Genomic DNA, 26,856 nt, shown 5'->3' on the forward strand with positions numbered 1-26,856 from the left:
ACATTGTTATTTAATAAAAGTTGTTATGTGCCCCAATAATTGGACAAGTCTAATGTGACGGAGGGTTGAGATCAAACAAACTTTACAGTGGTTCAGAAAAAAGAAGTACAAAGATAACTAGATGTTGTGATTTCTAAATGTAAAACATATATTGCGCTCAAAATGGAAATCCCACTTTTATGAATGTGTTGAAAGATAAAATGAAAACTTCTTGTGTTGTCCATTGTCTCATTGTCTTACTGTCCGATGTTATGCATCAACTGCCACATCAAAATCCTTGCATGTCTAACATATTTTGGCAATAAATCTTCCTGATCCCTGACGTGATTGTTTTGACGTACAGTAAACATATGCAGGGTCAAACACACAAAAGCACAAATAAATATGTAGTATTTTAGGATGAGCGCCTTAAGGTGGGTCATTGGATTTTCATAATAAACAAAGTAGAAACGTTTAAGTGTAAACAGACAAACAGTTTAACTGACGTAAAGAACATGCATAGTGTAAGTAGCCATGGAAAAGTTATTGTTAGTGTAACTTGAAACTAGCTTCAATTAATTTTAAATACTAGAAATAGCTTCTAAATATTACTTTAACGTATAAAATTGCAACTTTCAAGACAAAGCCCAAAATTAAACAAAGTTGTTCATTTTATGATAACTTTCCTCACCTTCACTTTGGATTCAATTCTGACTTTTAATATTTTTTTCACTGATACTTTGATTTCTTGTGTCTGCAGAACATAAATGATTGGGTTTAGCATGGGAGGAAAAACAGAGGTCAGAGAAAGGTTTATGATCCTGACATTTGGATGTATTCCTGAACTCATAGTAAATGTGATCAATATTGGGATGAAATAGATTGCCACTAGTGAGAGATGAGCTGTGCAGGTTCTAAAGGCCTTGCATCTTTCCTGACCTGTGGCCACTTTAGACAAAGCATAACCAATACATAAATAACTTAACACAATGATTATGAGTGGAAACCAAAGAACTAGAACTATTAAGAACTTTGCAAGTACAAGGCTGGGTGTGTTGTCATTGCAGGCCATCCTATACATCTGGCCATGGTCACAGAAATAACTGTTAATAACCACAGACCTGCAGAAGGAAAGTCTGGTGAGAAGACCAACTAAAACGAGAATAGCAATTATAGCAAACACCCAGAAAGAGGCAATCAAAGACAGCATGAACCTGTGAGTCACCTTCACATGATAGTGCAGAGGGTGCATGATGGCAATTAATCTGTCATAGGAGAGTGCAACCAGATTAAGAACCTGCATGGAAAGGAAGGTGTAGCAGAAAAAAAGAAATGTCAAGCAGCCGTTGTAGGAGATGTAGGGATGGTTAAACAGAAAGATGTCAAGAAGCTTCGGCACCAGCGCAGAGCTACCCAACAAGTCCACAAATGCTAAATTAAAAACTGCAATATATTTAGGAGTTCTCAGATTATGATCAAAGTATATTACTGCCATCACCACTGTATTTCCAAGCACAGAAACAATATAAACAAAACAGAGGAAGACATAGTAATACTTGATATTAGGTATGCCTGAGAAACCACTTATTATGAAATAAGCAGGACGCACAAAAGTAATGTTTTTCCCGAGAGCAGAGTTGAATGAATTCATTGTAAGAGCTGTCAAGCCTTTTCTGTCCTCGGTGCAGCAGTTGATGTAGTCCTCTTGGGTGTGTCGGTTCTAAGTCATCATGGTCCTTGTGATGATGAAGCCCTGTTTGGAAATGAGTGGTTTATGAATCCTCCTCTGACTTCATGTCTAATAAAGTGAATGTCTGATCCCACGTGTCGATCACACTCGTGGGATCAGACCAACTTCTTTCCAGTCTTAACAACGTATCACACTACATGTACACAAACATTTAACCTGCTTCTTAGCTGACCTGCTCTGATTACCAACAAAATATAAAGATAACTATTATTTTCAAAGGCTCATGCCATCTCCCTTCCTGCATTACCCTAAGTGTTACTGATGCTCCCGCAGAGGTCTTTTTACTATACAACAGTAGGTTAGCAAGCTAGCTTGTTATTAGTGCCATGTTTAAATACTGTAGTAGTTCCAAATAAGCCAAAATAAAGTCGTCACTTATCTGGCTCTAATATTGTGATGCCGTGATAAAAGTTTGAGGATAAAACATTGATGTTGTTTAATATTACTTATTTACTCTGGATTTTTAGAGGTGGAGCATTAATATTCCACTGCTAATTGTATTTTTACCTTAAAAAACGAAAAATGTCCATTCAATTGCAATTTAACTTCTATAAATATAACAAAAATTTATGAAAACTGCCAAATAATCTGGTTCATTCATAACAGCCTTCGAGGAAACAATAATAATGTCCATACATGCTGCAATGACGTAATAAAAAGAGTCTTACAATTGGTTATAGTCATTAAACGTCATACCTTGAAGACAACCTCTCTCTGGCTAAATATTCAGATCCATAATTGGACAATGACACATTTCTCATTATTTTGGCTGTGCATGCATGCTCAATTGGATTCTGGTCAGGTGACTGACTTGGCCATTGCAGAACATTCCACTTCTTTGCCTCAAAGATCTCCTTGGTGTCTCTCGCAGTATGCTTTGGTTCATTGTCCATCTGCACTGTGAAGCACCGTCCATTAAGTTCTGAATCATTTGGCTGAATATGAGCAGATAATATTGCCTGAAACACTTCCGAATTCATCCTGCTCCTTTTGTGAGCAGTCACACCATCGATAAATACAAGGGAACCAGTTCCATTGGCAGCCATACATGCCCAAGCCATAACACTACCTCCACCATTCTTCACTGATGAGGTGGTATGCTTTGGACCATGAGCAGTGTCTTTCCTTCTCCATTATCTTCTCTTGTCATCATTATGGGTACACGTTTATCTTTGTTTCATCTGTCCATAGGATGTTCTTCCAGAACTGTACAGGCTCTTTTAGATGTTTTTTGGCAAACTCTAATCTGGTCTTGCTGCTTTTGAGGCTCACCACTGGTTTACATCTTGTGGTGAACCCTCTGTATTTACTCTGGTGAGGTCTTCTCTTAATTGTAGACTTTGACACAGATACACCTACCTCCTGGAGAGTGTTCTTGAACTATTGTGAAGGGTCTTTCTTCACCAGGGAAATGATTCTTCTGTCATCCACCACAGTTGTCCTCCATGGTCTTTTGGTGTTGCTGAGCTCACCAGTGCATTCATTCTTCTTAAGAATGTACCAAACAGTTAATTTGGTCACAACTAATATGTTTGCTATCTCTCTGATGGTTTTGTTTTTATTCTTCAGCCTAATGATGGCTTGCTTCACTGATAGTGACAGCTCTTTGGACTTCATATTCAGAGTTGACCGCAACAGATTCCAAACACAAATACCACACCTCAAATGAACTCTAGACCTTTTATCTACTCCTTGTAAATGAAATAACGAGGGAATTACACACACCTGACCTTGGAACAGCTGACCAGCCAACTGTTCAATTACTTTCGGTCCCTTAAATACGGGGTGGCCACATTTGAATCTGTTGTAATTCCAAACCATTCCCCTGATTTTGATGTAAATACCCTCAAAGCTGAAAGTCTGCACTTAAAGCACATCTTCCTTTTATCATTTCTACTCCATTGTTGTGGTGTACGGAGCCAAAATAATGAAAAATGTGTCAATGTCCAAATATTTATGGACCTGACTGCATGTCAAATTGAGTGCACTCCTTAGCTGCGGTCTGTAATTTGCCTGTTGCGGTACTAAAGGATTATCTTACCTACTAGGGTCAATGGAATTTGTAAAGTTAAAACAAATATAAAAACTTCAAAACAGAATCTGGGCAGATATCAGTGTGTCCGCCTAAAACGCTAACGTCGAACTTGCAGCCCGCGGGCCAGATCTCGCCCGCTGAGACGTCCATTTCGGCCCGCCGCCGCAGTGTGGGCGTGCTCTATTGCAGTGGTTCTCAACTGGTTTGGCTCCGGGACCCACCATCACCCCTTAGTGACAAGCCGCGACCCAAATCGATCGGTCAACGGGGGGTGTGGAGGTTGCCCTAGCAGTGTCGACTGGGGGGGGGGGGGGGTTCGGAGGCGGAGGTTGCCCTAGCGGTGTCGACAGGGGGGTGCTTTCGCGTTCTAATTTTTATTTTTATTTTCCCATGCAAAGGCCCGTGACCCACTATAAACGGGTCGCGCACGTTCCCACTGTTCATACTACATACATACTCTGTTCTGATTGTTTTGATTCATGCAGTCCTCCAGAGTGAGACGTTAACAACTGAAGTGTGCTGTACTCCCTTGCTGAAAGCTGCAACATTTCAGTCTAATGAGGCTGTTGATGAGTTGTTGGTCGACACTGCCTTGCAGGATGGCGACATATCTCATAACAGTTAGCTGAAGACTTCCCAAACAACAACTTGTAAAACTTGTATTACTGTTGTAATCTGAATCAGATGAGATGACAACTCTGTTTTAAATATTCACCAATGGAGTAAATCTCTTGTTTAAGAAGAGTGCCACGGGCAGGCCGGGAGTATGGCTGAACGTTTACGCAGGGTCTCGTTCCCTTCAGGGAACGAAGGTTACATATGTAACCGAGAGACTTCCCTCTCAGGGAACTCGAGCTGCGTAAAAACGCTGTGGGAACCCAATACCCACTCACCATATGAGCAAGTGACCGTGGTGTGAAGTTTAAGACGCACACTCAGACGAGCACCTGTGCTCCAGGTGTAGCGTTAAGGCCAAGGTGGTAAAACCTCACGAACGTGTGGGGAGAGGACCAGCCTGCCGCCATGCAAACGTTGTGTTCCCGACAACAGGGCTTTAGAAGCCGCCATACCCCTAATAGAATGGGCCCGGACAGCCAAGGTGCGGGCTGTTAAGGCACGGGTGTCAATCCTACCCCCCCCTCTTCTCCCATCAGGCCGGCCGGTCCTCGGAGGGGAGGGGGTAGATCACTGTGACTTGGTTAGTTGAAAAGTAGCTCCCGAGCCTGAAAAGTGTGGGCACCCCTGCTCTAATGTAATACGAGCAAAATGATTATAGTATGACACCAGTCCGAAACCTTCCATTTCCTTTCACTGGGTACAAAAGGACAAGATGACGGAGGCCGTAATCTAAGATAGTAAAAGCGCAGGGGCATCAGTGGGTGACGTCACAATGTCTGTGTCCGCTTCTTATACACAATCTATGGACTTTATTTTGAAAGTAGTAACCTTCCTCCCGTTTCAGGTCACTTGCCCTTCCCCATGTCAGTCAAATCGTCTCCCCTAATTCCTAATTGTGTCCACCTGTTTCCCATTACCCTCATGTGTCTTATAGTCTGCGTCTCCCTTTGTCTTGTGCCTGAGTGTACCACCTTGTGTCCACCTAAGCCTCGCCACAGGAATCATTTTGCCTTGCTTTGCCTTGGAACAATTAGCCTTTTTGTTTTTCCTCTGTTTTGTTTGAGTTTTCTTAGATTTAGTTTGGCGTGCTTTCGAAGCCTTTTTGTTTTCCTCGATCAAGAGAGATTTTGAGTTTATTCGTTTTTGGCAGAAACGCTTATAGCAGTATATGTTTTGTTTTTTGATTCACGAAGCAAATAAAGACACAAACCCTCTGCATCTGAGTCCTCATTTTAATCCGGTCCTGACATTTGTACTCTGGGAGGAAGTGGAGACACGTCATTCAGTGGACACTACACCATCAGACACCTCGTTAACAAGTTGTTAAAAGCTGATTAGGTGGGCCTTTTATTATGTCTTTTTGTGGCAAAAAAAGGAACGTCAAGCAGTCGTTGTAGGAGATGTAGGGATGGTTAAACAGAAAGATGTCAAGAAGCTTCGGCACTAGAGCAGAGCTACCCAACAAGTCCACAAATGCTAAATTAAAAACTGCAATGTATTTAGAAGTTCTCAGATTATGATCCAAGTATATTACTGCCATCACAACTGTATTTCCAAGCACTGAAACAATATAAACAAAACATAGAAAGACATAGTAATACTTGATATTAGGTATGCCTGACAAACCGCTTATTATGAAATTAGCAGGACGCACAAAAGTGTTTGTTACAGTGAGTGAGTGACACTTTGGCTTGCTTCTTTCAGTAGTTCAATCAGTTTCAGTCAAATTCATACCGCACAAACGGCAAAATACTTTTTTAATGGAAAATGTTGTGTTTTTCTGTAACGCTGTTGCTGTGGCAACCCATTCTTCGCAGTAAACAACAAAGATGCTTTTGAGGGACTAAAGAATTCTCAAGTTGCAACAAAACGTGCCCCACAAATTTAGAGTAAAAGATGTAGCTACCTGATATTCGGCTCAATAGAACTCCCTACAAATATTAATTCAAGCAACCCCAGTGCTACATTAGACCTACATGTGTAAAACCGGGAACCAATATTTAACACAAGTATACTAGAAAGAGTCTCTTGGGACCATGCTCAAAACAACACAGAAAGTAAGCCATTTGGATTTTTGTGTGATGTTTGCATTCATTTCTTTCCCTTAGAATTATGGCATTTCGGGGGGTTTAATCGTATCCAAAAAGTTGTTCAATATGATATGCATTTGGTTATAAATAAGCAGCTAGCTATAGAAGAGTCTACAGCACTCCCTGGAAATTTGCTTAAATCAATGCCTGATTGATTCGAAATTTGGCACATATGTGCTCTTGGTTATGCTCTTCAAAAAAATCCATCAAGGCATTTAACTGTTTCTAGTTACATTTTCCGCCATTTGGAATTTGGTAAAAAACACATTTTTGTCCACTCCTCTTAAACAGTGATTCCGATGCTCATAATTTTTCTGGAGCGATATTAACTTCAACACAACAACATCATGCACGCGATGCTCGAATTTACGACGTTAGCATGTAGCTAAATAGCTATTTGGCCAAGTGTTTCCTATAAATGTAGTACTGTTGTTTCCACTTTGGGATAAGCACAATACATTTGCACCACCTCTACTTACGACTACGCCATCTTTTTGTGCTGTTCAGCAAGGACTGAAGTGGAACCCCGTCACATATCTACTTATTCTGAAAGATGAGATCATTATTTTCGCCAGCAACCTCTCATTGGATGATGATACATTCCATAAAGCCTAGTGCAGACCCATTTAAAGAAATACAATCTAAATGATTAGATTGATGAGGCATTTAAAATGAGCCTATACATTTTCCCAACAGCCACGCATTTAACGTTAACTTGTCTGAGATACTTTGCCGAGTTTGAAATTGAAATTTAGCTATTCAGCTCCAAAGAATCTGCCATTTGGGTGCTTCACAACATCGTTCTTCATAAACGTTAGTATGTGCCTTAATGGTTGGAAAGGTTTAATGTGAAGAAAGGTTAAGATTAAACAAACTTTACTTTTAGTAGATTAGTTTTAATGCACAGGGTCGCAAACACAAAAGCACAAATAATACATTTGAATTTAGTTTCATAGAACAAACGCGGTGAGATTGGTCATCAGGTTTTCATTGTAAAAAAAAATAGAAACATTTCGACGGAGAATCAGTTAAACTGAACAGACGACAGACGTATTTTAAATGGTAAATCAATAAAACACAAAGTAGCAATGCACAGATTATTATTATTGACACTTAAAACATGCTTAGATTCCTGCTTAAATCATCCTAAATATCATTTCAATGTATGAAATCACGATCCTCAACAAAAAAACACAAAATATAAACAACAGTTGTCATTTTTTGATAATTTTTTTCACTTTCATTTTGGATTCAATTCTGACTGTAAATAGTTTTTTCAATGATACTTTGATTTCTTGTGTCTGCAGAACATAAATGATTGGGTTCAGCATGGGAGGAAAAACAGAGGTCAGAGAAAGGTTAATGATCCTGGCATTTGGACGTATTTGTGAACCTGCAGTAAATGTGATTAATAATGGAATAAAATATATTGCTACTAGTGAGAGATGAGCTGTGCAGGTTCTAAAGGCCTTGTATCTTTCCTGAGCTGTGGCCACTTTTGACAAAGCATAACCAATACATAAATAACTTAACACAATGAATGCCAGTGGACACATGAAAATTAAACCTATCATCAAAACAGCAAGGACATGGCTGGGTGTGTAGTCATTGCAGGCCATCCTGAACATCTGGCCATGGTCACAGAAATAACTGTTAATAACCACAGACCTGCAGAAGGAAAGTCTGGTGAGAAGACCAACTAAAACAAGATCAACAGTAATTGCAAAGACCCAGAAAGAGGCAATCAAAGAAAGCACGAACCTGTGGGTCACCTTCACTTGATAGTGCAGAGGGTGCATGATGGCAATTAATCTGTCATAGGAGAGTGCAACCAGATTAAAAACCTGCATGAAAAGGCAGGTGTATGAGAAAAAAAGAAACGTCAAGCAGTCGTTGTAGGAGATGTAGGGATGGTTAAACAGAAAGATGTCAAGAAGCTTCGGTACCAGAGCAGAGCTACCCACCAAGTCCACAAATGCTAAATTAAAAACTGCAATATATTTAGGAGTTCTCAGATTATGATCCAAGTATATTACTGCCATCACAACTGTATTTCCAAGCACTGAAACAACATAAACAAAACAGAGGAAGACATAGTAATACTTGATATTAGGTATGCCTGAGAAACCGCTTATTATAAAAAAAGCAGGACGCACAAAGGTGATGTTTTTTCCGAGAGCAGAGTTGAATAAATTCATTGTAAAAGCTGTCAAGCCTCTTCTGTCCTCAGTGCAGCAGTTGATGTAGTCCTCTTGGGTGTGTCGGTTCTAAGTCATCATGGTCCTGCTTGAGATGATGAAGCCCTGTTGAGCTTTATATGTTTGGAAATGAGTGGCTTATAAATCCTCATCTCACTTCATGTCTAATAAGGTCAACGTCTGATCTCACGTGTCAATCACACACGTGGGATCAGACCAACTCCTTTCCAGTCTTAAAAAATGATTGCAATACATTTACACAAACATTTAACTTGATTCTCAGCTGACCTGCTTTGATCACCAACAAAATATGAAGATAAAGTTAATCATTGGTACGGTTCACGTCGTTTCCTTGTGACACAAACAATATGTAACACTAATAATTATACATTCATAAAAAAGACCCGATACAGGAGGAACAATGAGCCCCGCTTGGGCCTCGCAGGTGGAGGCCAGCGTCCAGCCCCCAGTCCACAGCGCACGCTGGGAGCAGGTGGTTGAGCTGGCCTAATTCTAGCCTCAGTTTATTGTTTTATGCAGTTTTCTGAGTCAACTTAACCAAGATGTTTGTGTGTTGATGTTTATAATCTTGTGGTGTTAAAGATTATCGTACACATTCGAGGTCCACTACCAGCACCTAGGTTTGGCCCTGAGCGCCTCCCCTGTTTTAGCATGTTTATCTTCCAACTTTAGATTCCTGCTCCGAAGATGAAAACTTTTAAGTAGCCTGGCGCATGATGTGTGTTAACTCGGTCTCCTGTTTGCAATAATTAAATATCTGGTTTTTATGATTTTACACTGGTTTTGAGTAAAATCTTTTCTAACATCCACTTAGTGACAACAGCAAAAAGAAAATGTTTTTTACTTTATACCCTCCTCCTCGCAGGTTAATAAAACATCTCTCAAAAGTTGTCAGAAAAGACGGAAGAACTTGTTGAAGATTACATTTGCATCATTCCCACCTTCGCTTCACACAGTTAACGACTTCTGACTCCCGGGCACTTTGTCCGACGGCCGCATTTGTAGCCATGCGGTCAGTGCCCCAATGTCCCCGGAGTAGCAAGGACCCGTCCTTCGCTGCTCAGCAGCTTTAATTATAGTTACTGTGTTACAACCGGGTTCTTAGGTAATGACAAACACGGCTCACACACCAATGTTAATAAGAGATACATTTATTTGCACTTAAACAATGAAATAGTTACCGTTGTGCAGTGTGGAAGTCAGTCAGCATGCATGTGTAATGTGTAATGTGTAAGGAAGGGAAGGTGTTGTCAGTGAAACCAAAGGAAGCCAAAGTCCAAGCCAAACCCGAAAAAGCCTCCGGCAGTAGCCAGGGATCACGCCGGAGAGAAACTCCACACAGAGCCACGCTGGATCAGGCCTTTCATGGCCGTCTCTGTTCTCGGACCAGGTGCTCCGCATCAGCCAATCTGCTCTCTACGAACAAAGTGACAAAAGCTACTGGCCGTGGTTGGAGACAGGAGCCGTCACAACTGCAAAACCGCCACTTGTGTGTCATTTGTGTGTCATTTGTGTGTGACTTGCTTTGAGATGATTTAGTCAGAGGGTGTCAGCTGGCTACAAAAGGTCACAATGGAATAGAACAACAAAATATTGTGAGATGTATGTTCCTGTTTGTGTGCTTTTTACATTTTCTTTTCCATAGAGCAGATGTTTTGACAATGCAGGAAATTACGCTGTGACAATATAAGGCAAATATGGGAACTGAGGGATGAAGGAGTACAGGAAGCGGGAAGATAAATCACTATCTGACACAGTGCTCCTAACATAGAATGGTAAAGAGGGGGGAACACCTAAACATATTGAGCAACAGCCGATAGAGACAAAACTGGTTTACACTAGTTTTCAAGAACATGAAGAGATTCTAAAAAGGGTCAGAGTCGGACAGCAGGCAGACTCTTGGATGCATTGCTTTCTGTCTAGTCTGCAGGTGCACCTGCAGCGAATTGCTCAATGTATATTTTTCTCTTCTAAAAACAGTTAACTTTTTAACTTGATGTGTTGTATTCTTCTCATCAACCAACTCGGAGCGATTGAAAATCCCAACAATATATATCAGGATGGTCAGAGTGTCGTCCGTAATTGTAACGGTTACAGGTACCGGTGCACAAAAGAACCCATAAGCACGACTCAGACAACTATCAGAACAAATAAGCAGAAAAACAGATGCTGTGATTTATTAATATGAGATGACCAATGAGCTTTCGAATGTGTTGAAAGGAAAACTATATACATACGTGCAGGGTCACAAACACAAAAGCACGCCAGCACAAATAAAACATATAAATTTAGTTTTTTAGGACGAGTGCGCTTGAGATTGGTCATCAGGTTTTCATAGCGAACAAACTCGAAAAATTAAATTGTTGACAGAGAATCAGTTTAACTGACATAGAGAACTAAACGGACCACACATATATTTTAAATAGTAAATCAATGAAACCCTCAAATCACCACAAATTAGCAATGCACAAGTACTTATTAGCGGCACTTATAACATTCATGTTCCTGTTTAAATATTTTTTTTAAATCGACCTTAATATAATTTTCATGTGCAAAAAAACAATTCTCAAAAAAAAAAAAAATATATATATATATATATATATATATATATATATATATATATATATATATATATATATATATATATATATATATCATAAAATCATAAAATGACAACTTGATTATATACTTGGTCATATATATAATCAAGTTGTCATTTTATGATTTCTTCACATTAAATTACGATTCCTTTCTAACTTTAAATAGTTGTTTCACTGATACTTTAATTTCTTGTGTCTGTAGAACATAAATGATTGGGTTCAGCATCGGAGGAAAAACAGAGGACAGGGAAAGGTTTATAATTCTGGCATTTGGATGTATTCTTGCACCTGCAGTAAACGTGGTTACTAATGGGATGAAATAGATTGCTACTAGTGAGAGATGAGCTGTGCAGGTTCTAAAGGCCTTGTATCTTTCCTGAGCTGTTGCCACTTTAGACAAAGCATAACCAATACATAAATAACTTAACACAATGAATAAGAGTGGAAACACAAAAAACAGTGCTATTAAGAGCATAGCAAGGACATAGCTGGGTGTGTAGTCATTGCAGGCCAGCTTGTATATCTGGCCATGGTCACAGAAATAACTGTTAATAACCACAGACCTGCAGATGGAAAGTCTGGTGAGAAGACCAACTGCAATGATTACAGGAGTTATAGCAAACACCCAGAAAAAGGCAATCAAAGACAGCATGAACCTGTGGGTCATCTTTACTTGATAGTGCAGAGGGTGCATGATGGCAATTAATCTGTCATAGGAGAGTGCAACCAGATTAAAAACCTGCATGGTAAGCAAGGTGTAGCAGAAAAAAAGGAACGTCAAGCAGTCGTTGTAGGAGATGTAGGGATGGTTAAACAGAAAGATGTCAAGAAGCTTCGGCACCAGAGCAGAGCTACCCAGCAAGTCCACAAATGCTAAATTAAAAACTGCAACATATTTAGGAGTTCTCAGATTTGGATCCAAGTATATTACTGCCATCACAACTGTATTTCCAAGCAATGAAACAATATAAACAAAACCGAGGAAAACATAGTAATACTTGGTATTAGGTATGCCTGAGAAACCACTTATTATGAAATAAGCAGGACGCACAAAAGTGATGTTTTTCCCGAGAGCAGAGTTGAATGAATTCATTGTAAAAGCTGTCAAGCCTTTGCTGTCCTCAGTGCAGCAGTTGATGTAGTCCTCTTGGGTGTGTCGGTTCTAAGTCATCATGGTCCTGCTTGTGATGATGAAGCCCTGTTGAGCTTTGAATGTTTGAAATGAGTGGTTTATAAATCCTCCTGACTTCATGTCTAATAAGGTCAACGTCTGATCTCACGTGTCAATCACACACGTGGGATCAGACCAACTCCTTTCCATTCTTAAAAAATGATTGCAATACATTTACACAAACATTTAACTTGATTCTCAGCTGACCTGCTCTGATTACCAACAAAATATAAAGATATCAATATAACATCAATATGCATTATTACGGCAAGTGAATACTCAAAAGGCTAGGTTTTTTATGGGAAGTATCTCAACAATTAGAGATAAATGTTGTTTGGTGTCATAATCAGACAGTTGATGGACCCCATTGACTTCCATAGTATTTTTTTTCCCTACTATTGAAGTCAATGGGGTCCATCAACTGTCTGATCACCGACATTCTTTAAAATATCTTTCTTTATGATTAGCTGAATAAAAAAATCATACAGGTTTGAAACAACTTGATGGTGAGTAAATGATGACACAATTTTCAATTTTGGGTGAACTATCCCTTTAAAACAAAGTAACCTATACTTGTGTACGGTACGTGGGTTGGTCGGGCTCTGGACAGAGGCACTTGACACCAGGGTGGTGAGTTTTAAATATGTTTTTATTTGAATGATACTGCTCCATAAAACGCGCCGGCTTCCAGCTCGCTCGTACTCTCTCTCTCGCTCGCCCGCCTCACTGCCTTTTAAGTACGGAGGACACACACATGTCAGTCATCAGTCAATTGTTCTCACCTGGCACTGTTCCCCGAGCCACTCCCCCTCTCTCCCCCCTGCAGCCGAGCTGAAACCAGTGCCGGTCTGAGCAAAAATGCCAGGGCCCTTTTTTTGTCCCAGTCCAGCGCTGGCCAGTGGCGGGCGAGTTGGGCGAGCGGCGAACAGCTGTTCGTGTAGCAGTTATTTTCGGGGGCCAATGAATTAATGTGTTAACTTGAAAAAGCAATACCGTCAGAATCTTTCTAAAAACCGTGATATGGATATTTTGGCCATACTGCCCAGTCCTTTGTTGATATGTCATTGTTTTTAGAAGACATAGACCAATTAATTTGTAGAGGGTGTCTTAATATATCAAGACACAATCACTTGGCCTGCCCTTTCAAAATTTGTAGTATATGTCGACATCTCATCCTTAAATACATTTATATTAATATTCAAACACTAGGATGCGCTGTTGTTAATTGCTCAATATCAGCAATTTTGGCCTAATTCTAGTCTCAGTTTATTGTTTTATGCAGTGTTCTGAGTCAACTTAATAACCAAGATGTTTGTGTGTTGATGTTTATAATCTTGTGGTGTTAAAGATTATCGTACACATTCGAGGTCCACTACTAGCACCTAGGTTTGGCCCTGAGCGCCTCCCCTGTTTTAGCATGTTTATCTTCCAACTTTAGATTCCTGCTCCGAAGATGAAAACCTTTAAGTAGCCTGGCGCATGATGTGTGTTAACTGTTAGTCTTCTGTTTGCAATAATTAAATATCCGGTTTTGATGATTTTACACTGGTTTTGAGTGAAATCTTTTCTAACATCCACTTAGTGACAACAGCAAGAAGGTACATGTTTTTTTATGTGAAGGAAGGTTGAGACAAAACACACTTTACAGTAGATCAGAAAGGAGAAGCAGAAAAGAAAACCAGATGCTGTGATTTATTAATATGAGATATACATTGTCCATGAAATGAAAAAAATCTAGGTGTAATTGTAACCGTAACAGGTACTGGTGCACAAAAGAACCCATAAGCACAACTCAGACAACTATCAGAACAAATAAGCAGAAAAACAGATGCTGTGATTTATTATTATGAGATGACCATTGTCCATGAAATGAAAAAAACAATGAGCTTTCGAATGTGTTGAAAGATTAAAGGAAAACTCTAAGCTTGAGATTGGTCATCAGGTTTTCATAGTGAACAAACTTGAAAAATGAAAGTGTTGACAAAGAATCAGTTTAACTGAAATAGAGAACTAAACGGACCACACATATATTTTAAATAGTAAATCAATGAAACACTCAAATCACCACCAATTAGCAATGCACAAGTACTTATTAGCGGCACTTATAACATTCATGTTCCTGTTTAAATATATTTTTTAAAACAACCGTAATATAATTTTCATGTGCAAAAATCAATTCTCAAAAAAAAAATATATATATATATATATATATATATAGTCAAGTTGTCATTTTATGATTTCTTCACATTAAATTACGATTCCTTTCTAACTTTAAATAGTTTTTTCACTGATACTTTTATTTCTTGTGTCTGCAGAACATAAATGATTGGGTTCAGCATCGGAGGAAAAACAGAGGACAGGGAAATGTTTATGATCCTGGCATTTGGATGTATTCCTGAACTCAATGTAAATGTGATCAATAATGGGATGAAATAGATTGCCACTCGTGAGAGATGAGCTGTGCAGGTTTTAAAGGCTTTGTATCTTTCCTGAGCTGTGGCCACTTTAGACAAAGCATAACCAATACATAAATAACTTAACACAATGAATAAGAGTGGAAACACAAAAAACAGTGCTATTACGAGCATAGCAAGGACATAGCTGGGTGTGTTGTCATTGCAGGCCAGCTTGAACATCTGACCGTGGTCACAGAAATAACTGTTAATAACCACAGACCTGCAGAAGGAAAGTCTGGTGAGAAAACCAACTGCAATGAGTACAGGAGTTATAGCAAACACCCAGAAAGAGGCAATCAAAGACAGCATGAACCTGTGGGTCACCTTCACTTGATAGTGCAGAGGGTGCATGATGGCAATTAATCTGTCATAGGAGAGTGCAACCAGATTAAAAACCTGCATGAAAAGGAAGGTGAAGCAGAAAAAAAGGAACGTCAAGCAGTCGTTGTAGGAGATGTAGGGATGGTTAAACAGAAAGATGTCAAGAAGCTTTGGCACCAGAGCAGAGCTACCCAACAAGTCCACAAATGCTAAATTAAAAACTGCAATGTATTTAGGAGTTCTCAGATTATGATCCAAGTATATTACTGCCATCACAACTGTATTACCAAGCACTGAAACAACATAAACAAAACAGAGGAAGACATAGTAATACTTGATATTAGGAATGCCTGAGAAACCACTTATTATGAAATAAGCAGGACGCACAAAAGTGATGTTTTTCCCGAGAGCAGAGTTGAATGAATTCATTGTAAAAGCTGTCAAGCCTTTTCTGTCCTCAGTGCAGCAGTTGATGTAGTCCTCTTGGGTGTGTCGGTTCTAAGTCATCATGGTCCTGCTTGTGATGATGAAGCCTCGTTGAGTTTTATGTTTGAAAATGAGTGGCTTATAAATCCTCCTTGGACCCACGTGTCCATCAGACATTTGAGAACAGACCAACTCCTTTCCAGTCTTAACAACGTATCGCACTACATTTACACAAACATTTAACCTGCTTCTTAGCTGACCTGCTCTGATTATCAACAACATATTAACATAAAGTTATTCATTTGAAAGGCTCATGTAGTCTCCCTTCCTGCATTACCACTCTCAGCCTGAAGTGTTACTGATGCTCCCGCAGAGGTCTTTTTACGATACAACAGTAGGCTAGCAAGCTAGCTTGTTATTAGTGCCATGCTTTAATACTATAATAGTTAGAGAAAATAAGTCAAAAAGTCATCACTCATCACTCAACAATTTCATGCTATGCTTTAAAAAGAGGGTGGGAATCAAAAATTGTTTTAATTATTACTGTAGTAGTTCCAAATAAGCCAAATTAAAGTCGTCACTTATCTGGCTCTAATATTGTGAGGATAAAACATTGAGTTGTTTTATATTACTTATTTACTCTGGCTTTTTAGAGGTGGAGCATTAATATTCCACTGCTAATTGTAGTTGTAACTTAAAAGTAAAAAATGTCCATTCTACTGCAATTTAACCTCTATAAATATTACATGAATTTATGAAAACTGCCAAAAAATCTGGTTTCTTCATAACAGCTTTCCAGGCAACATTAATAATGTCCATACATGCTACAATGACGTAATAAAAATAGTCTTACAATTGGTTATAGTCATTAGACGTCATACCTTGACGACAACCTCTCTCTGGCTAAATAGTCAGATCCATAAATATTTGGACATTGACACATTTTTCATTATTTTGGCTTTGTACACCACAACAATGGAGTTGAAATGAATTTCTTGGGGCATTTTCCCTTCAGTTTTGTCTTCAGCAAGTGTAATGCATGCTCAATTGGATTCAGGTCAGGTGACTGACTTGGCCATTGCAGAACATTCCACTTCTTTGCCTCAAAGATCTCCTTGGTGTCTCTCGCAGTATGCTTTGGTTCATTGTCCATCTGCACTGTGAAGCACCGTCCATTAAGTTCTGAATCATTTGGCTGAATATGAGCAGATAATATTGCCTGAAACACTTCCGAATTCATCCTGCTCCTTTTGTCAGCAGTCACACCAGCGATAAATACAAGGGAACCAGTTCCATTGGCAGCCATACATGCCCAAGCCATAACACTACCTCCACCATGCTTCACTGATGAGGTGGTATGCTTTGGACCATGAGCAGTGTCTTTCCTTCTCCATTCTCTTCTCTTGTCATCATTATGGGTACACGTTTATCTTTGTTTCATCTGTCCATAGGATGTTCTTCCAGAACTGTACAGGCTCTTTTAGATGTTTTTTGGCAAACTCTAATCTGGTCTTGCTGTTTTTGAGGCTCACCAATGGTTTACATATTGTGGTCAACCCTCTGTATTTACTCTGGTGAGGTCTTCTCTTAATTGTAGACTTTGACACAGATACACCTACCTCCTGGAGAGTGTTCTTGAACTATTGTGAAGGGTTTTTCTTCACCAGGGAAATGATTCTTCTGTCATCCACCACAGTTGTCTTTCATGGTCTTTTGGTGTTGCTGAGCTCACCAGTGCATTCATTCTTCTTAAGAATGTACCAAACAGTTAATTTGGCCACAACTAATATGTTTGCTATCTCTCTGATGGTTTTGTTTTTATTCTTCAGCCTAATGATGGCTTGCTTCACTGATAGTGACAGCTCTTTGGACTTCATATTCAGAGTTGACCGCAACAGATTCCAAACACAAATACCACACCTCAAATGAACTCTAGACCTTTTATCTACTCCTTTTAAATGAAATAACGAGGGAATTACACACACCTGACCTTGGAACAGCTGACCAGCCAACTGCCCAATTACTTTCGGTCCCTTAAATACAGGGTGGCCACATTTGAATTTGTTGTAATTCCTAAACCATTCACCTGATTTTGATGTAAATACCCTGAAAGCTGAAAGTCTGCACTTAAAGCACATCTTCATTGTATCATGTCTACTCCATTGTTGTGGTGTACAGAGCCAAAATAATGAAAAATGTGTCAATGTCCAAATATTTATGGACCTGACTGCATGTCAAATTGAGTGCACTCCTTAGCTGCGGTCTGTAATTTGCCTGTTGCGGTACTAAAGGATTATCTTACCTACTAGGGTCAATGGAATTTTTAAAGTTAAAAGAAATATAAAAACTTCAAAACAGAATCTGGGCAGATATCAGTGTGTCCGCCTAAAACGCTAACGTCAAACTTGCGGCCCGCGGGTAAGATCTGGCCCGCTGCGGCGTCCATTTTTGGCCCGCCGCCGGAGTGTGGGTGTGCTCTATTGTGACAAAAGGCTGGTCGTGTCTTTTTTTTAATCTTGATTCGTTTTGAGACCCCCTCCCCCGTCGGCCGCACCATCCGCATGTATTTTGTAAGATTCTTACAGCAACTCGGAATATTTGTCAGGTCGCCACCCTCAGGAGGCGTTGGTGTGTTGGCACCAACCAGCACTCGAGGGGGCCGGACGTCAGCACGGAGGTGAAAGCAGGGCCCAGCTCCGTCTCATCTACAATCACCCACCTGGTGCTGCCTTCCAATCAGGGGAGGTATTTAGGAGCGGCCCCGAAGCCTCTTCCCCGCTGGATTGTTTGTCTTGTTTTGTGAGTCAGACCGCCAACTCTGGTCCACGACAGCAAAAAGTCAGAGGCGGCTGTTCTTACCAACCAGTGTCCTGTCTCCCCTTTTCCAACCCAGGCACCTGAACGGGCCGTTTGGCCTACGCACCTCCCCGGGGATCCCGCCACCTTGTTTTCCCCACATCTGGAATCCGGGACCGCCGTCACCACCCTGTCACCACCCAGTCACCTCTTAGTCCGGTGCCTTTTTTCCCGAAAGAAAAGAAATAAAGTACATGGTGATTCACTGATCTGCGTTTGGGTCTATTCCGGTGGGGCAATACCTGACAGAACAATCCGGCCAGAGACATGGACCCAGCAGATCTACAATCTGTCCGCGGGGCCGTCACCAATCAAGGAGCCCTGCTAGATCAACACAGCATAGCACTTCAAGAGATCATGAAGGGACTACAGGAGCTCTCAACCAGTGTCGCCGGGATACAACACCGACTTAGCGCCCCGGTTAGTCTTCCGGTTCCGGCTCCAGATCCTGCTCAAACACCGCCAGTGCCAGTCCCTCCCTACCATCGGGAACCACAGGTTCCTACCCCGGAGAGGTACGATGGCGACCTTGGCAGCTGTCGAGCCTTCCTACTACAATGTGGGTTGGTCTTCGACCAACAACCAGCTTCATTCGTTTGGACAGATCACAAGAATCTCGAGTACATCCGGTCAGCGAAACTCCTCAACTCGCGTCAAGCCAGGTGGGCCCTGTTTTTTGGACGTTTTTCCTTCTCCCTGACTTACAGATCTGGATCACGAAACACCAAACCAGACGCCCTGTCTAGAGTGTTTTCCAGAGAGGAGGAGGGTCGAGAGCCGGACACAATCGTCCCCAAACACTGCTTGGTCGGTGCAGCCCTGTGGAGAATAGAAGACGAGGTAACCTCTGCCCTCAGAGTCAACCCGGGGCCAGGTAATGGGCCTCTGGGCCGGATATTTGTTCCAGATAATGTGAGAACTAATGTCCTGCAGTGGGCTCATGGCTCGAGGCTGACGTGCCATCCCGGAGTGGCTCGGACCATGGCATTTCTAAGGAGACGGTTCTGGTGGCCAACCATGGCTGACGACACAAAGGGATACGTCGCTGCTTGCCAAGTGTGCGCACAAAATAAGGGATCTAATAGACCTAGCGCCGGATTTTTACGCCCCCTGCCCATACCACGACGCCCATGGTCTCATTTGGCACTGGACTTCGTGACCAGACTACCCACGTCAGAAGGTAACACAGTTGTACTCACCGTGGTTGATCGTTTCAGCAAGTATGTCCATTTCGTCCCACTCCCCAAGCTCCCGTCAGCAAAGGAGACGGCCTCTATCCTTGTCAAGGAGGTGTTTCGCATACATGGGTTGCCTTGTGACCTGGTCTCGGCTGTCTGGAGAGCCTTCTGTAGGGCCATTGGGGCCACAATCAGTCTGTGCTCGGGATACCATCCACAGACCAATGGTCAGGCAGAGAGAGCTAACCAGAAACTGGAGATATCTCTTCGATGTCTAGTGTCTGCTAATCCCGGGTCCTGGGCTTCCCAAATCCACTGGACAGAGTATGCGCACAACACCTTGCCCTCTTCCGCAACAGGTATGTCCCCTTTTCAATGTTTGTACGGCTATCAACCTCCCTTTTTCCCATCCCAGGAGAGAGACATTGCCGTGCCCTCCGTACAGAGTCACATCCGTCGCTGTCACCGAACCTGGCATCGAGTCCGTGCGGCCTTGCTCCGCTCCTCTGAGCATTACCAACGCCATGCCAACCGCCACCGGACGGCCGCCCCGACCTACAAAGTAGGTGACAAGGTCTGGCTGTCCACTAAGGACCTTCCACTGAGGACTGAGTCTAGAAAACTGTCTCAGATTCATTGGCCCGTTCGTAATTGAAGGGGTCATCAACCCGGTTGGGGTCCGATTGAAGTTGCCTAGGTCCCTTCGTGTTCACCCCACTTTCCACGTGTCCTGTCTTAAACCGGTCCTCCTCAGCCCCCTCCTGCCCCCTCCCCCGCAACCCCCCCCCCACCACGGATTATTGACGGTGCTCCGGCTTACACAGTGCATAGGATTCTGGACTCCAGACGCCGGGGCCGGGGAACCAAATACCTAGTGGATTGGGAGGGCTTTGGTCCAGAGGAGCGGTGCTGGATTCCCCGCCGCCAGATCCTGGACGCCGTCATGGTGAGGGACTACCATCGCCGTCGGAGAGGGGGTACTGTCAGGTCGCCACCCTCAGGAGGCGTTGGTGTGTTGGCACCAACCAGCACTCGAGGGGGCCGGACGTCAGCACGGAGGTGAAAGCGGGGCCCAGCTGCGTCTCATCTACAATCACCCACCTGGTGCTGCCTTCCAATCAGGGGAGGTATTTAGGAGCGGCCCCGAAGCCTCTTCCCCGCCGGATTGTTAGTCTTGTTTTGTGAGTCAGACTGCCAACTCTGGTCCACGACAGCAAAAAGTCAGAGGCCGCTGTTCTTACTAACCAGTGTCCTGTCTCCCCTTTTCCAACCCAGGCACCTGAACGGGCCGTTCGGCCTACGCACCTTCCTGGGGATCCCGCCACCTTGTTTTCCCCACATCTGGAATCCGGGATCGCCGTCACCACCCTGTCACCACCCAGTCACCTCTTAGTCCGGTGCCTTTTTTCCCGAAAGAAAAGAAATAAAGTACATGGTGATTCACTGATCTGCGTTTGGGTCTATTCCGGTGGGGCAATACCTGACAATATTAAGGCATTTATTTTTGACTAAACACATTCATTCATTGATGCCGAAAAGGACGCTGGCCAACTAAACGTCGCTGTTTAATGTCGTTAGCCGTTCACCGCTAGTTCCCACTGTTCATACTTCTCCGTTCTGATTGTTTTGATTCTTGAAGTCCTCCGGAGTGAGAAGTTCGCAACTCAATTGTGCTGTACTCCCTTGCTGAAAGCTGCAACATCTCAGTCTAATGAGGCTGTTTATGAGTTGTTGGTCGACACTGCTCTTGACGGAATATCTCATAACAGTTAGCTGAACACTTCCCAAACAATAACTTGTAAAACTTGTATTACTGTTGTAATCTGAATCAGATGAGATGACAACTCTGTTTTCAATATTCACCAATGGAGTAAATCTCTTGTTTAAGAAGAGGTCAAAATGTTCACTTAATCTACTCCCCATGTCACAACACAACTAACTTTAGTCCATGAACTGGGGTTAAATGGATTATGTGAAGGAGGGATTTGCATTTATTAACATTGTGTAAAATGAGAGATTGATAAAGATTCCAAAAATAGATTCTGGTAATAATGTGCATTACAACATTGGTTTATGACTTCCTATAAAACCCTCCTTAATCAATTTTTATATTAAATAAGCATAACACTACATAACCATGTATTGCATGGGCAAAAGGAAGGATTTCTCAAGATGTTGAACTATTTTCTGACCTGCTCTGATTACCAACAAAATGTAAAGTGTAGATCATTTTGGTGAATGATTATGTTCGTTCTCTGCATGCACGCTACGAGACACCGTACTCTAGGAAGTGCACATGCATAGTTCGATAGGCGGCCCAGTGCGCGCACCTCCCGCCAAGTGAAATTGTGTAGCCTGTGCGATAATTTCTAGAAGTTTATGAAATAAACACCCGGCTTGGGTCTAAAGTAAGGACTGTCGCGGGAGCAAAGCAAGGACCAGACTTGAGACTTTAATCAAAGCAATATGACAATGTTTATTTGTGACAGGAGTATTCCGTCCTGCAGTCATACGTGCACGGACCTGTTTCAAAGCTGTCTAGCAACAGCAATGAAAGGACGCTTAATACAAAGTGTGCTCGGATTATAAAGTCTTTAAGAGCATTTTTGACTGGTTCACTAAGATGGAGGCGGTTCCTGTTTAGGACCCTCGGAGAGCTCCATTGGACCACAGGGATGTCCATCCCTTCAGGCTCTCGGATCATCACGCCTCCCGTTGTTCACAAGTTCACTGCATACTTAAGATGTTTTGTGTGGGAGACATGTTATTCTCAATAATCTGTTTTATCTACATTTGACCCTGAGAGTGCGTGCAGCTCTTTAGCAAAGGTTCACTGCATATTTAGGATGTTTTGCGTGTGAGCCCTGGCCACCCAGTCCCATGTATGGACGTGACCCTGAGAGTGTGTGCAGCCGTTTTATCAACATGTCCATGTGCTCCTGGTCATACACGGCTTCCACTCATTATTATTATTAAATTATTGTTAAACTGAAATTATAGTCTAGCATGAGCATGCATGATTATATTTAATACTCAACAGGACTCATTACTAATTTCACCATGAAGATAAAGTTTATTATCTGAAATGATCGCCCTTCCTGCAGTACCACTCTCAGCCTGAAGTGTTACTGATGCACCAGCTGAGGCCTTTTAATGTTACAGCAGTCTGCTAGATAGCATGTTAGGTTGTGCAGTGCCATGCTTTAAAACTATAGTAGTTAGAGAAAATAAGTAAAAGAAAGTCATCACTCAACAATTTCATGCTATGCTTTAAAAAGAGGGTGGGAATCAAACATTGTTTTAATTTACCTTAATATTATATCATTTTTAATATACAAAATCACAACAGTCAAAACAAAGCCTAAAATATAAACAAAAGAGATTATTTTATGATAACTTTCCTCACCTTCAATTTGGATTCAATTCTGACTTTTAATATTTTTTTCACGGATGCTTTGATTTCTTGTGTCTGCAGAACATAAATGATTGGGTTTAGCATGGGAGGAAAAACAGAGGTCAGAGAAAGGTTTATGATCCGGACATTTGGATGTATTCCTGAACTCATTGTAAATGTGATTAATATTGGGATGAAATAGATTGCCACTAGTGAGAGATGAGCTGTGCAGGTTCTAAAGGCCTTGTATCTTTCCTGAGCTGTGGCCACTTTAGACAAAGCATAACCAATACATACATAACTTAACATGATGAATGAGAGTGGAAACCAAAGAACTAGAACTATTAAGAACAGAGCAAAGACATTGCTGGGTGTGTAGTCATTGCAGGCCAGCCTGAACATCTGGCCATGGTCACAGAAATAACTGTTAATAACCACAGACCTGCAGAAGGAAAGTCTGGTAAGAAGACCAACTGCAATGAGTACAGCAATTATAATAAACACCCAGAAAGAGGCAATCAAAGACAGCATGAACCTGTGGGTCACCTTCACTTGATAGTGCAGAGGGTGCATGATGGCAATTAATCTGTCATAGGAGAGTGCAACCAGATTAAGAACCTGCATTGTAAGGAAGGTGTAGCAGAAAAAAAGAAACGTCAAGCAGTCATTGTAGGAGATGTAGGGATGGTTAAACAGAAAGATGTCAAGAAGCTTCGGCACCAGAGCAGAGCTACCCAACAAGTCCACAAATGCTAAATTAAAAACTGCAATATATTTAGGAGTTCTCAGATTATGATCCAAGTATATTACTGCCATCACAACTGTATTTCCAAGCACTGAAACAACATAAACAAAACACAGGAAGACATAGTAATACTTGATATTAGGTATGCCTGAGAAACCACTTATTATGAAATAAGCAGGACGGACAAAAGTGATGTTTTTCCCGAGAGCAGAGTTGAATGAATTCATTGTAAAAGCTGTCAAGCCTTTTCTGTCCTCAGTGCAGCAGTTGATGTAGTCCTCTTGGGTGTGTCGGTTCTAAGTCATCATGGTCCTGCTTGTGATGATGAAGCCCTGTTGAGCTTTATATGTTTGGAAATGAGTGGCTTATAAATCCTCTTCTGACTTCATGTCCAATAAGGTCATTGTCTGATCCCACGTGTCCATCAGACACTCGGGATCAGACCAACTCCCTTCCATTCTTAAAAACTTTTTGCACTCATGTAAACATTTAACTTGCTTCTCAGCTGACCTGCTATGATTACCAACAAAATATTGAGATAAAATGTCCTCTCCCTTACTGCATTACCACCACCAGTGTACTAGTAATGTTGCTGCAGCTGGCCTTTTAACGATAAAGCACTCTGTTACTTAGTATGTTGGCTTGTTAATTGTGCCATACTTTAAAACTATAGTAGTTAGAGAAATTAGGCCAACTTAAATCGTCCTCATCTTCCAGCTTTCTGTTGCATGTGTACAGACTATAAAGCCCTCTGAGGCAAATTATTAATTTGCGATTTTGGGATATACAAAATAAAATGAACTGAATTGAAATCTGGCTCTAACAATGTAATGCTATGCTGTGACGAGAGGGTGAGGAAAAAACATTAAGATGTTTAATATGACTCATTTACTCGGGCGTTTTAGAGGTGGATTTTTATTGTTCCACTACTAATTTTAGATGTTAATTTGAAAACCTTCACTTGTGTGTCGTCTCTGTGTGACTTGCCTTCAGCTTTTCTAGTCAAAGGAAGTCGGCCCGCTACAAAAGGCAACATTACACATGAACAACGGACGACACTAAAAATTCTGATAAGTTTATTTGAATGGAAAATGCATTTCAATATTTCTTCTATAAATATAACACAATAGGCTATGAAAACTGCAAAAAAGTATTTCATAACAATCTGGTTGCTTCATAACAACCTTCCAGGGATAAATAATTATGTCCATACATGCTGCACTGACAAAATAGAAGAGAAAGAGCCTTACATATTATCATAGTAGTCATTATTGAAATAATAATTATTATTTGATTGATGACAACTTCGTTCTGGACAAATGTCAAAACATTTTTGAAAATTTCCATTGTTAATCTTATATTTTGAAATTCAGCTTCAAAGAATCTACTATTTCTATTGGTGCTTCGCAACAAAGTTTGTTTGTCCATGAATGGTTGGAGAGGTTTAATCTGAAGAAAGGTTGTGATTCAAAAAAATGATTGTGATTCATAAATGAGAAATATTTTAATGTACAAAATCACAATACTCAACACAAAGGCCAAAGGATGTCATTTAATGATAACTTTCTTCACTTTCATTTTGGATTCAATTCTGACTTTTAATATTTTTTTCACTGATCCTTTGATTTCTTGTGTCTGCAGGACATAAATGATTGGGTTTAGCATGGGAGGAAAAACCGAGGCCAGAGAGAAGTTTATGATTCTCGCATTTGGATGTATTCCTGAACTCATAGTAAATGTTATTAACAATGGGATGAAATAGATTGCCACTAGTGAGATATGAGCTGTGCAAGTTTTAAAGGCCTTGTATCTTTCCTGAGCTGTGGCCACTTTTGACAAAGCATAACCAATACATAAATAACTTAACACAATGAATGCCAGTGGAAACATAAAAATTAGAGCTATTAAAGACACAGCAAGGACATAGCTGGGTGTGTAGTCATTGCAGGCCAGCCTGTATATTTGGCCATGGTCACAGAAATAACTGTTAATAACCACAGACCTGCAGAAGGAAAGTCTGGTGAGAAGACCAACTAAAACAAGATCAACTGTAATTGCAAACACCCAGAAACAAGCAATCAAAGACAGCATGAACCTGTCGGTCACCTTCACTTGATAGTGCAGAGGGTGCAGGATGGCAATTAATCTGTCATAGGAGAGTGCAACCAGATTAAACACCTGCATAGAAAGGAAGGTGTAAGAAAAAAAAAGAAACGTCAAGCAGTCGTTGTAGGAGATGTAGGGATGGTTAAACAGAAAGATGTCAAGAAGCTTCGGCACCAGAGCAGAGCTACCCAACAAGTCCACAAATGCTAAATTAAAAACTGCAATATATTTAGGAGTTCTCAGATTATGATCCAAATATATTACTGCCATCACAACTGTATTTCCAAGCACTGAAACAATATAAACAAAACACAGGAAGACATAGTAATACTTGATATTAGGTATGCCTGAGAAACCACTTATTATGAAATAAGCAGGACGCACAAAAGTGATGTTTTTCCCGAGAGCAGAGTTGAATGAATTCATTGTAAAAGCTGTCAAGCCTTTGCTGTCCTCAGTGCAGCAGTTGATGTAGTCCTCTTGGGTGTGTCGGTTCTAAGTCATCATGGTCCTGCTTGTGATGATGAAGCCCTGTTGAGCTTTATATGTTTGGAAATGAGTGGCTTATAAATCCTCTTCTGACTTCATGTCCAATAAGGTCATTGTCTGATCCCACGTGTCCATTAGACACCCAGAAGGCACTAACACTTTAACATGGAACTTTTGGCAGAATTTACATTTTTGTGAAAATAAAAGAAAAAGAAAATACTATGGAAGTCAATGGGGTCCATCAACTGTCTGATTACCGACATTCTTCAAAATGTCTTTCTTTTTGTTTAGCAGAATAAAGAAATTCATACATGTTTGAAACAACTTGGGGGTGAGTAAATGATGACACAATTTTCATTTTTGGGTGAACTATCCCTTTAAAGAGCACAAACCCCTCTTTAATATGACACCAAACAACATTTA

The 26,856-nt window shown here is 41.0% G+C and overlaps 6 protein-coding genes across 6 annotated transcripts; all 6 read right to left on the reverse strand.

Moving 5' to 3' along the window:
* Window positions 1-646: 646 nt before the first annotated feature.
* Window positions 647-1,630, reverse strand: LOC119215791 (olfactory receptor 1361-like). The gene has a single exon (XM_037468228.1). It carries the CDS (start codon window positions 1,628-1,630, stop codon window positions 647-649), a length of 984 nt encoding a protein of 327 aa, XP_037324125.1.
* A 3,827-nt stretch (window positions 1,631-5,457) lies between these two features.
* LOC134106194 (olfactory receptor 1E16-like) lies at window positions 5,458-8,670 on the reverse strand. Its single transcript, XM_062558199.1, has 2 exons — window positions 7,738-8,670; window positions 5,458-5,526 (listed from the first exon to the last, which is right to left on the reverse strand). The coding sequence occupies exons 1-2, from the start codon at window positions 8,668-8,670 to the stop codon at window positions 5,458-5,460; spliced, it is 1,002 nt and encodes a 333-aa protein (XP_062414183.1).
* Window positions 8,671-11,430: 2,760 nt separating this feature from the next.
* On the reverse strand, window positions 11,431-12,384 carry LOC134106242 (olfactory receptor 1E16-like). The gene has a single exon (XM_062558269.1). It carries the CDS (start codon window positions 12,382-12,384, stop codon window positions 11,431-11,433), a length of 954 nt encoding a protein of 317 aa, XP_062414253.1.
* Window positions 12,385-14,714: 2,330 nt separating this feature from the next.
* LOC119215638 (olfactory receptor 1E16-like) lies at window positions 14,715-15,668 on the reverse strand. Its single transcript, XM_037467945.2, has one exon. The coding sequence runs from the start codon at window positions 15,666-15,668 to the stop codon at window positions 14,715-14,717; it is 954 nt and encodes a 317-aa protein (XP_037323842.2).
* Window positions 15,669-23,081: 7,413 nt separating this feature from the next.
* Window positions 23,082-24,065, reverse strand: LOC119215793 (olfactory receptor 1E16-like). Its single transcript, XM_037468230.2, has one exon. It carries the CDS (start codon window positions 24,063-24,065, stop codon window positions 23,082-23,084), a length of 984 nt encoding a protein of 327 aa, XP_037324127.2.
* A 1,321-nt stretch (window positions 24,066-25,386) lies between these two features.
* LOC119215794 (olfactory receptor 1E16-like) lies at window positions 25,387-26,370 on the reverse strand. The gene has a single exon (XM_037468231.2). The coding sequence runs from the start codon at window positions 26,368-26,370 to the stop codon at window positions 25,387-25,389; it is 984 nt and encodes a 327-aa protein (XP_037324128.2).
* Window positions 26,371-26,856: the final 486 nt, after the last annotated feature.

This window comes from Pungitius pungitius, chromosome 16 (genome assembly GCF_949316345.1).
Source record: "Pungitius pungitius chromosome 16, fPunPun2.1, whole genome shotgun sequence".
Taxonomy (NCBI): domain Eukaryota; kingdom Metazoa; phylum Chordata; class Actinopteri; order Perciformes; family Gasterosteidae; genus Pungitius; species Pungitius pungitius.